Raw genomic sequence first — 11,767 nt, 5'->3', positions numbered from 1 at the left:
ATTAGTTATTTTTGTGATGGTGTGTTGTGTTATATTAGTTATTTTTGTGATGGTGTGTTGTGTTATATTAGTTATTTTTGTGATGGTGTGTTGTGTTATATTAGTTATTTTTGTGATGGTGTGTTGTGTTATATTAGTTATTTTTGTGATGGTGTGTTGTGTTATATTAGTTATTTTTGTGATGGTGTGTTGTGTTATATTAGTTATTTTTGTGATGGTGTGTTGTGTTATATTAGTTATTTTTGTGATGGTGTGTTGTGTTATATTTGTTATTTTTGTGATGGTGTGTTGTGAGGTTGGTGCAGGTTGGTTGTGTACCTGAGCTCCAGTGTACGAACACACACACATCATGATATTTAGTGCTTTGTGGGACACTGCAGAAAAGCAACACGTCARCAAACCATCAGTGTTTTCATGCCTTTGTTTCGTGCTCCACATACAGATAGTGAGTCAGACTGTGGTGCACTGAAGGTGAATCACTAACATGCTTTTTTATTTATTTGTATTTTAATCGGAGAGGAAAGAATCTCAGGTAGAAACAGTGTTTGYGTAAAAAGAAGAACTGCAGAGGTGCTGAGAAGTGAGAGATGAGCTACAGCTGCACAAATAAATCTCAGCATATCACAGATTGCGTCTGATTTCTGTATTTGAAAACACAAACCTACCAGGAGGAAWAACAGTTTCACAATTATTTTTAGCTGTTTTGGTAATTCAGCTGGTGGGTCACAGGTTTGATCAAATATAGGTTGGGTTGGAGACGAACTGTGTCAGGAAAACTGGAAAAACAAGTCTATTGATTGATATTTGAATGGGCTGCCCWGCGTGCACAGAAACAGGTGTGAGTGTAGGTCCTTGTAGAGATGAGGTTTTTAGTTTGGTTCATGTGTCGTTTTGTATTTACATACTGTGGAGAAACTCAGTTTACAGGAAGTGAAGCAGAAATAAATGACCATCTAACAGCGTTAGGATCAGGACGGTCCTCTCAGATGTATTTGTGCAGCCGAGCGCAGCTTTTCAAACACAAGAATCAGGAGAGTTTGTTTTCTTTAAATCTATGAAGAGAACRGGAAGAGTGCCGACATGCAGAAAAAACAAATCCCCATTTCTGAAGAATCACATGATCTCTTCTTACCTCCGTCCACCTACAACTCAGTCTGTGAAGTGAGAGTTTGGTTGAGTCAGAGMGATTTAACAATAATCTAGATCACATCTAAAAACGGTCATTTTGTGTCTCAGTTGTTTAGCTGTTTACAGTTTGTGTGGCTCAAATCTACGTCTTTCTTTTTCTACGCATTTCAAAATATTAAATTTTATTTAAAATCACATTTAACATTGAAAAACTGCAGTTCTTTCACTAATTTTATTGCTCTCTTTTAAATCTGCTTCCTTCATGAGCTACTTCCATGCTAATTTTAGCTACAATTTTGCTAATTTTAGCTTTGAGTTATCAATTTGCCTGTACTACTTTTAGCTTTTAGCTACAGTCTGATTGATTTTAGGGTTAAATTCTGTGTTTTGCTTATTTTAGCATTTGTTTTAGCTGTAAACCTTTAGCCTTTAGCTACCATTTAGCTAATTCCAGCTTTAATTCCAGTTGTATTACTTTAAGGCTTTTGCTACTCTTTTGGTACTCCCGTATTTTAGCTACAATCTTGTTGATTTTAGCACTAAAATCTATTTTGCTAATTTTAACAATGGTTTAGCTTATTTTGGCATTTGTTTTAGCTCCATTTTGCTTTTAGCTACCATTTAGCTACTTCCAGTTTTTACTACTTGCGTATTTTAGCTACTATTTTACAGCCTTTAGCTTTTAGTTTAGCTGATTTTGTCTTTTTTTAATCTGTGTTACTAAATTTACCGGTTTGCTTATTTTGGCATTTGTTTTGGTAATATTAGCTACCGTTTTGCAAATTTCATCTTTAGCACCTGTTTTACCATTTCTTGCCACTGTTTTAGCGTGTGTATAGCTTATTTTAGCTTCTGTTCTGTTTTTCTTTTACACTTCACAGAAAATATCATTTCTCTAATTATTACAGATTGTGTTGACAAGATGCAAACTAAACCCTGGTCTTGCAGTTGTTTTAAATCAGTCCGTTTGTTTTTCTCTTTTTATTATAATGAAGTTTCAGYTGAAATCATAAAAACTAAGCTCTCAATTTACACAACTCTACTTTCTGTACATGATGATTTTTTAAAAGATCAACAGCTAAACTCTTATTTTTAAATTGAGTCAATTAAATATCTTTAGCAAGCTACAAGAATTAGTAAACAAAAAACTAAACTTTATGCACTTTTAGTCACTTTAATTAGATTTTATTTCTAACAACTTCGTTCACTTTTAAAATCTCTCCTGGCCACTGTAGAGAAACATGATTTGTTTATTCTGCTTGGGTACAAATAAATCTAATAAGTAATTAGTTTTTGGGTGAAGTGGTTCCCTTTGTTAACGAACCTCAAAGTCCTGGTCGGACAGGTAGATCTCCAGGCGGAGCGGGTCCACCCCCTCGGGGAGCGGCCGGGCCTGAAGCTCAGCCAGAGGGTAGGTGTTCTGACAGAGTCGGGCCAACACGTCCTCCACCAGGATGATCTGGTTACACACCTCCGCCTCCTGCAGCCACAGCACACAAATAGTGTCAACATGAAATAGGGTGAACAAGGGCGGAGCCAGAGGGGTGGCCGGGGTGCCAAGCGCCAACCCTGGCACCTGATTGGCCACCCCAGGCGCCACCCTTTGCAAAAAAAAAAAGAGTCTAGCTCTCATTTACCCCTGACAATAGAGTGCTAAATAAGGAATAGACAACTAAGGATAAAACTGTATACTGTCCGCAGATAAAAGTTGCTTTAACTGACTTTCTCTGTGATTTCAGCCACGTCCTCTCGGTGCTCCCAGCAGGGGAACATGTTGGTGAAGGTGAGCGGCTCCAGACCGGCGTGGATTAAATATGACTTCTGTGGTTTCTTCTCGTTTTTCTCTGCGGGAAAAATAAAAAGTCAACATTTTAAAAGAGAACCAAAGTTAACCGTTACATTTATCTGCCAAATGTATAATTTCAATAAAGCTTTGACCCCTCATTTCCCATTAATATGCTCTAAAACGCTAAAAAAAAAAAAGGGACTTCAAGCAAAGACAAATGCATTAGGATTCACTGGTATTTTTTGGGAAAATCAAAAAAACATAATCTTAATTTAAAAATCTAATTTTTAGTCAATCAAAACAATTCAGTCACATACATTATGATAATATTTAATAAGTAAAACACCAACAAAATTTTAGCTTTCTTATTAACAAACTCAAGTTTCAAACCTTCTAGGTGCTCGTTTATTTATTTATTTATTTATTTATTTTTCCTTTCTCTGGTGTTTTATTTCTACACGGGTGGACTGTAGCAGCAGCAGTTATCAGATCCGATCCGCCTCCCCCTCACCCTTGCAGTACTGCAGCACGGTCTCCATGGCACACTTCCTGTCGGCATCCCAGCGGATGCGAGCCGACCCGGTGGACTCGCTGTCTTGAGGCCACCAGCCCTGCCACAGGTACACCTCGTGGAAGTTGTCCACCAGAAACAAGGCTTTGGAGGAGAGAAAAACRGTTTAGTCTCAACAAAGAGTGAAATGTTTAGACTTTTATCTGTGTTGACCTTGTTCACTTTGGAAGGTTGGTAAATAAACAGTGAGGGTAAGAAGCAGCTGACGGGGTAAGTTTGATCTGTCTAAAAGGGTTTTTCTTAGTCCCAGTTTTGGTGTAAMCCAAAACCCACAACAGTCAGTGTGGTATAAAGTACCACATAGTGATACCTGAGTAAAAGTACAAGTATCTTACAAAGAATTACTTTGGTAAAAAATTTAAGTCTCCTTTAGGTATATTACTTGAGTAAAAGTCTTAAAGTATCTGATATTTTTTGTATTTAATACTTTACTTAAAAGTAATGATTTAAAATGAGCAGTTAGATTTTCTGTAACGACATTTATGAGGAGGTGACCTCCCCACAAGATGCAGAAATGACTATATYGTATTAAAATAATTAATTTATGTTAAATTTAGGATGCACTAGTCCAGCTGTTTCAGTTTATAAACATATATCAAGGCTGTTCAAACCTTTTCCCCAAAATGAAAATCTATCTTAGAGCTGCAGCTAAATACAATAAGATAATTCATGAAATATAAATACTTCATTTTTTTTAATGATTATGTCCTGCTGGAGTGTGACATAATTTGTGTACAAACTAATACAGTATCAGAATTTTACATATTTATATTTCTCATTCAATCACAATTAAATTTACTCTACATAGGAGGCACAATTTATATGGATAGTATTTATTTTTATACAATAACAAGCTGGAATGAAAACAAGAAAAAATTAAATAAAAGTTTCAACTTTCTACTTCTTGCATTTTTAAAAAATGTAAGGAGTAAAAAGTACAGATAATTGTGTGAAAATAGAAGGAGTAGAAGAAAAAAGTAGGCTGAAAAATAATTACTCAAGTAAAGTACAGATACCTACGGAGCACGCGAGGGGACACGGGGATTTTTTTTCTTTTGCGTTCCCACGCAATACCTTTGCGTTACCTCGCAATATTGTTTTGCGTTCCCACGCAAAAGTTTGATTTGTATATGAGCTGAATTAAATCAGACTTTTATTTTGAAATATCCGGTTACCAAAACAGGATGTGTCACCATAAGTTCGTGAATTTGACTTTGATGYGTGTGGCTGCACGCTGTGTTCAAATATCAGCATATGACATAATTCCATGCGTGGCTGTGTGATATATTCATTCTGAAGCTGAATTAAAGCTGTAGGCTAACTCGCTAATGGTGAACATGTGAGTTTGTTAATAAACCGGCAGGCACAACAGTGTTTAAGGACTTTTGCGAGGGAACGCAAAAAGAAAAAAATCCCCCATGTCCCCTCGTGGGCTCAGTAGATACCCAAAAATTTTACTTAAGTACAGTAAAAAAGTATTTGTACTTTTTTTCTTTGGCACCAGTGTCAAAACTTAAAGAGGATTAGCATAAACATATTTAAACAAAATACAAGGGGCGTTGTTTTGCTCACAACTAAAGCAATGTTCTTGTTGTTTGTAAAAAAAAMCACCATGAAATAAAGAAGCGATGGTGTCTGTGTTCGGGCCTCACCGGGCTGCGGAGCGTTGTAAAGATCTTCCTGCAGGAAAGGCAGAGAGCTGACCAAATCTGGCGCTCTGGCCAGGTGGAAGAACTCTGTTGCCACAAAGTCTCCAGATGAGCTGGTCAGCAGGAAGAGCCGCGGAGTGAAGTTGAATTTACCCGGATCTAATGACATGAAGCAGGAGAGGTTCTAACCAGTTTAGTTGAAAACACAAGTGCAAATGCAACACCAGTTCCAATGAAGTTAGGACACAACGTCCAATTTGGACTTGTCGGACTAAAGGACACTTGGTGGTTTCCATTTGATTTTTAATGCAGTGCTCCTTTTTGACTGAAGCTCACAATGTTTGCTTTTGCAAAAAAAAAAAAAGTTTATCCATTTGAATATAAAATATCTTGTATTTGTAGTGTAGTCAATTGAATATAGGTTGAAAAATATTTGCAAAGAATCATTTATGTTTTACACAACGTGTTTTAACTSCTCTGGTATTATGCTGCGTTCACACCGAACGCGATTTCAGCTTCAAAATCGCATCCAACGCTTCAAGTTGGACGCTTGTGCACTTTGAGGTCAGACGCAGGTCAGCTCTTGAAGCGCTGCACGGCAACAGCCTCCCCGCCCCTCCCTCCTCTGTCGGGCTCTGTTTAATGTCGGACGAGGAAGTGGCTTTGCTTTATTTACAGAGAGCAAGAGCATGTCACGCTCATCAAATAATTAATTCATAATTAATTCACCAGAGAGGAGTAAAAGAAGCCATTTTTGTGAAGAAAGACCGTCCATCATTAAACAGAGGTGGAGGCCTCCGTTTTCAGTTGTCCCCCTCCTACAGCGCTGCCATTGCCAGTATCACTCCACCCCCTGTTAACAATAGGTGTTAATTAGGTGTCAACGATAGCCATGTGATGTGAGTATCAGTCACATGGAGGCAGGGCTTAAAAGCCTGAATTTTGCCTGAAACTCTCAGACTGAAGAAGTCTCCTGGAGGAGAGACGAAACGTTTCATTAGAGAAGAACCTGTCCAGAAGACCTATACAGTTTTTTTCTTTTTGATTTTTTACCTGGATTACTGAGATGCATCAGGACAGTTCACCAGATAATTCAGAGACATTCTGAGTTTCATCACCCAGGAGCTGCGGGAGAGGCTCACAGCTCRCTTTCAGGACTATTTTTGTCCCGAGTCCAGTCTGATGAGCCGCTGCCACGCATTGGTGAGGATATCTTTGTCAGGACACCGACTGCAGGCACTCGATTTCAGCTAAAGAGCTCCTCTCCATCTGTTTCAGGTTAGTGGACATCATTCAGTAAACTGTCCCGTCGGGAAATATGTCCCTACATCACACAGTGGAGTCTCTCTGATTGGTTGACGCGGCGCGACGAGCTGCAAAAGTTCAGATTTTCTAACTTCAGCGATTTGTGCATCAAGCACGTCGAACGCTCAGATCGTTCAAATCTTTCAAATCACGCTGCTCTAATCGCGCTTGAGGCGCCGCAGCMCTTCCCRACGCTGATTGAAGCGCGTCCACCATAGACTTTGCATGTAAACCTGCTGCTCCTGATGCTGAAATCACGTTTGGTGTGAACGCAGCATTAGGGTTGTAGATATATTCCAGGTGAAGCCTACCTTGCAGCATGCAGTCATAAGCTTTCCTGTCTTTCCTCCCGAGAGCCTCCCAGAAACCCGGCGGCTCGACTCCTTCGTCGCACTCGTGGATGGTCACTTTGCTGCTGCTGTGAAGGCCTGCCTCCAGGGGACACCTGAAAACAGAAAGAAACACGCAAAGTTAGAGATCCAGGATCCSCCTCAGCAGCTCGACGCTTCCTTCAACGAGAACGCCTCACAGTTCTTTGATCTTCAGCGCGGCCRTGCTGCCCACGCTGCGAGTGTGCAGCTGCGACTTGCAGCCGTTCCACAGGTAGATGAGAGCTTTGTGGATGTTGAGGAGGATCATGGAGGCTCGGGAGCGCAGGCTGCTGCAGTGACAYGCCACCTCCAGCAGGTGGCCCTCCGCCGGCACCTCGCCCCGCACGCAGTACAGACGCCACTCACCTGAGACCAGACACAAGGGTCAAACAGGAAGTCAAAATGTCTTCAGTCATATGATTTATTTAGGTTTTTCAGTACAGAATATACAAAATCTTATTCTTATTTAAACACTTTACATTGACTATTACATGTCTTGTGAAGAGAAAACTGTCRCTCTGAGCTCTAATGAACGAGCAGAATAACAGGGATTCGTGTGAAAATGTTTACTCTGAGTGTTCTCCTCCTCCTCCTCCCTCTTGCCCGCATGGATGATCATCCCCCCGTTGAAGCACTGCAGGAAACACGGCAGCTCTTTCCCCTGCTGCACCTGGACCTGAAACACAGGAATCATCATATATTACACCATCTTTCATTGTAATCATGACAGTTCTCACCCTATCTCTAAGGCAGRGCCCAGACACCCTGCGGAGGAAACTCATTATGGCCGCTTGTATCCTTGATTTTGTTCTTTTGGTCACTACCCAAAGCTTGTGACCATAGATGAGGATAGGAACGTAGACTGAACGTTAAATCGAGATGTTTATCTAATAGCAAATGAGGGAAATTACTTCCCAGAATTAAACAAAAAAATCTGTCTGTTGTACCTGAGTGCCTCTCTCCTCGTCCAGCTCCATGGTCATCAGCGCTGATGTTCCTTTCTCACTGACGGTGGAGTGTCGGCCCTGCCAGAAGAAATAGCAGCACTTCTCCTTCCCAGGCCCGCTACTTCTCGCCTCGGGGTTCTGCCTGCGGCCCACTGAGACACAAGACAGCGCCACCAGTTACAGAGTTCTGTAATTTATACTGAAAAAGGAAAAACCCACAGAGAACAGTTAAGCGGGGCTTGGCTTCGAACGCACCGGAAGTGCTAACCATGAACTTCCACTTGACCACGTAGGCGTCGCCCTCGTGGAACTGGCCGATGCTCTGCCGCGGCAGACGGCTGTAGTCAAACTCCAGGATGTGCCAAACGTCCACAGACGCCGTGCTGATCTCCTGGAGCCTCATGTGGTCCTCGGTCTCCACCGGGCCGTGGCCACGGCCGACGTTCACCCCGTCCAAAATGGTGGACACGGGCGACTGGAGGACGGGCAGCATCAGCGAGGCATTGTAAGGCCGACACTCACGTCTGGGAGCCTCCTGAGACGAAGACTGCACGTAGGATTCAAAATGTAATGAAATATGTGCTCTTAGATCTGAAATATGGCGTGGTATGAGGGTCAAAATTAAGACTACTGAGCAACTAGCAGTTGCTATATCTTTGTAGCAGGAGGCTATATCTAYTCCTAAGCCATCTATTGATCTGATTAATGATAGCAGCTGGCCCCGATAACTGAGAAGCCCAYGCTGGAAAATGAGAAGGAGACTATTCATTTAGCATCTCATAGAAGCTAGCGAATAGCATGGATCAATGCTAACACAAGCCTATCCATGACATTGGACAGCGGAGGGAGTTGGCAATCCAGTGAGTCACTATAGCCTAGGCATGCTTGTCGCTAGCCTCTTCAATGCTAACCCCAGATTATCTATGCTAGTCGCTAGCCTCTTCAATGCTAACCCCAGCTTATCCATACTAGTCACTAGCCTCTCCAATGCTGACACAAATGCATAGTCTCCTTTTCATTTGCCATTGATGGCCTCTCAGTTACCGGGGCCAGCTGCTAAGTTAGGGGTACCGGCCTATCATGGCTTATGAATAAATATAGCCTCCTGCACCAAGGATGTAGCAACCGGAGGTTGCGCTATAATCTTATAGGCTCTCATACTGTGCCATACTTGAAATCTGCCAGATTTTTACCTTCAGTTCAGGTATAATCTCTCCAGCTTCCTTCAAGGTGGGCGACTTCACTTCAGTCCAGTCCATAAACTTCTCCTTAAACAAAATTGTCTCATTGTGCTCCGTCAGTCTGCCAAATATGGCCCAGTCAGGACGACCCTGGCCTTTCCTGTGAGCAGAAACACRGCAAACAGAAAAAATAAATTAAGCTTTCTAAGTGTTTTAAGCTGTGACGTCAAACATGAAAGAATGAAAGAAAAACCTGGGTATGAGTGCGTTGCAGCCTCCCGGGTCCAGCGGGTTGACGTCGCAGCAGGTGTAGTCAAACGTCCCATTCCACAGGTGCTTGGCGAGCTGAAAGGCCACCTTCCTTTGTGCTAGAGTCACCTCTTTACCGTGCCACACGTACACCTCGCTGCCGAAGTCAAACACCAACACCTGCAGCAGGCAGACAACACAGGCGCTGAACAAAACGACGTGCTCTCATRAACACCACACAAACCTGACTCGTCTGTTTACATTGCAACGTTTGCTGACCTGATTAAATGTATTCTGCGAGGGTGCAGAAACACATAAAGGTAAAGCAAATGAAAGCATTTCTAAGAAACTTTTTATCATAAATGTTCAGAAAATGTTTGTGGCTGCAGTAAAACATTTTGGCACCAGCCTCAACACTCGTGAACTCTTCTCATGTTTTCAGCAGCGGCACTCAGACGGACGTAGGAGGTGTTCATCACGACACCTGTAGTTACTAAGCAACATATTAAGGCCAGTCGGAAACACAGAGCAGATCTATTCGTGCTMATGTTTGGGAAATGTTCACTATCAAATTCTGTTTTTAGTATTTAAACTTTTTGTATCATTTATGAATTGTTGCTTTGCTTTTAAAATAATTTCTTACACCTAAATTAGAGCAATCAGTGCCTCCAAATCCGAGACCATGGTCTTGAGCCGGCAAACAGTAGGGTGCCTTCTCCGGGTCGCTGCCCCAAGTGGAGGAGTTCTATGGGTCTTGTTCACGAATGAGCGAAGAACGGAGCGGGAGATCGACAGGCGGATTGGCGCAGCGTCTGCAGTGAAGTGGGCGTTGTACCGGTCTGTCGTAGTGAGGTGGGAGCTGAGCCAGAAGGCGAAGCTCTCGGTTTACCAGTCGGTCTACGTTCCTACCCTCATCTATGGTCACGAGCTTTGGGTAGTGACCGAAAGAACGAGATCACAGATCCAAGCAGCTGAAATGAGTTTCCTTCGCAGGGTGTCTGGGCTCTCCCTTAGAGATAGGGTGAGAAGCTCAGTCATCCAGGAGGGACTCAGAGTAGAGCTGCTGCTCCTCCACGTCGAGAGGAGCCAGTTGAGATGGCTCGAGCATCTGGTAAGGATGCCTCCTGGACGCCTCCCTGGTGAGGTGTTCCAGGCACGTCCCACTGGGAGGAGGCCCCGAGGAAGACTCAGGACACGCTGGAGGGAATATGTTTCTCGGCTGGCCTGGGAACGCCTTGGGATTCCCCCGGATGAGTTGGTCCAAGTGGCTGGGGAGAGGGAAGTCTGGGTCTCTCTACTGCTGCCCCCGACACCCAACCCCAGATAAGCGGCAGAAAACGGACTGACAGACACCTAAATTAGTGGATTTAAAAAAAACTGCTTGATACAAGACCTCATTCAGGATGTCACTTGCTCTGAACTAACTTTAGGTTTAACGAAAAAGACAGAACCAAAAAAGGYCATTTTTTAAACAAATGTTTATCATTTTTGATTATTCAACAAATTTAATGGTATTTTTTTTTTCATTGTCAGGCTGGTGCACCTGTCAGCTTCARAGTCTGCTTGATGAGAAGGATGAATAAAATGTGGTTTTAAGGTTATTTGCTTTGCACTTATTCTCACAGCTCAGAAAGCTGCTTGCCAAAATTAGCCTTCCCACTCGAGCACAGCCTTTTTTTATATCAATTCTGACCAGAGCTGAAAAAGCACCAAAGACTTTTTTTGTCGATTCACATGAGCGCTGTGCTCTGGCGTTAATAACGAGTCTACAAAGGGTCCCTCACCTCCTTGGATGCTARCAGGGAGGTGCGAGGAATCTTCCCCCACTCGTCATCATCAGGAACCAGTTTATCGTCCACCAGTCTGAAGATACAGTTGGTTTCCACAATACTGTTCTCAAACCGCTCATCCTCTTCAGATGGACCCGCAGCTATGGATAAATAAATAAGATAAATCCATCTCCAGATGTTTCAAAACACACACAGTTCAAAGTCACAGCTTTTACATTGATAGGTCATCTGTCCACTCAGGATGGTCCAGAATTGCTGAGCATCATGCCCCTGAGAGTTGACCCCTTCCTCCACGGTCTGCACCTGGTTGGCCCTGCAACCCATGTCCTTTTTCGTCTGGATGAAAGTGGCTAAATCTACGGCCTACACACAGAAAATCACAACATGTAAGTGTTTATAGAGCAAGAGGAAAYGATAATAAAGACACTGAGATGTTATGTAATCACACTCACCCAAAGGGATGAAGATATCAAYCAAAAATATTATGTCGGCTGGTTCACCTCATTTTCAACTCAGTTTAATGGAACCAGTTGACATAACTTGATTATGTAAATTCATTTATTAAAACGTGTGTAAACGTACTTTATATACCTCTGGTTAAATCAAAAGTAAATWTCATGGGAAGGTATGGAAATGGTCATTTCATTGGTCGATTTCTTGTTTCAATAAAATGGAAGAGGCTCAAAGCATGGGTTTTATTAGGAGCACAGATGGACTGATTAGACAGTGTGTGTGTGTGTGTGTGTGTGTGTGTGTGTGTGTGTGTGTGTGTGTGTGTGTGTGTGTGTGT

The 11,767-nt window shown here is 42.4% G+C and overlaps 2 protein-coding genes across 2 annotated transcripts in view; both read right to left on the bottom strand.

Moving 5' to 3' along the window:
- Positions 1-9,723, bottom strand: part of LOC106520810 (acyl-coenzyme A thioesterase 1) — a gene marked incomplete at its 3' end in the record, with an annotated part of 21,091 nt that extends 11,368 nt beyond the window's left edge. Inside the window, 2 exon segments of the mRNA XM_014013067.1 lie at positions 358-362; positions 9,713-9,723.
- svilb (supervillin b) overlaps positions 1-11,767 on the bottom strand; it is a gene marked incomplete at its 5' end in the record, with an annotated part of 44,714 nt that overhangs the window by 2,717 nt on the left and 30,230 nt on the right. Inside the window, 13 exon segments of the mRNA XM_014013066.1 lie at positions 2,453-2,608; positions 2,851-2,972; positions 3,426-3,569; positions 5,138-5,293; positions 6,751-6,884; positions 6,969-7,176; positions 7,381-7,486; positions 7,758-7,909; positions 8,013-8,304; positions 8,951-9,098; positions 9,192-9,367; positions 10,972-11,117; positions 11,193-11,340. Of these exon segments, the coding sequence (XP_013868520.1) occupies positions 2,453-2,608; positions 2,851-2,972; positions 3,426-3,569; positions 5,138-5,293; positions 6,751-6,884; positions 6,969-7,176; positions 7,381-7,486; positions 7,758-7,909; positions 8,013-8,304; positions 8,951-9,098; positions 9,192-9,367; positions 10,972-11,117; positions 11,193-11,340 (2,088 nt within the window).

The sequence above is a fragment of the Austrofundulus limnaeus genome, unplaced genomic scaffold, assembly GCF_001266775.1.
Source record: "Austrofundulus limnaeus strain Quisiro unplaced genomic scaffold, Austrofundulus_limnaeus-1.0 Scaffold97, whole genome shotgun sequence".
Taxonomy (NCBI): domain Eukaryota; kingdom Metazoa; phylum Chordata; class Actinopteri; order Cyprinodontiformes; family Rivulidae; genus Austrofundulus; species Austrofundulus limnaeus.
The sequence above is the reverse complement of the archived record's forward strand: the minus strand, read 5'-3'. Positions and strand labels throughout refer to the sequence as shown.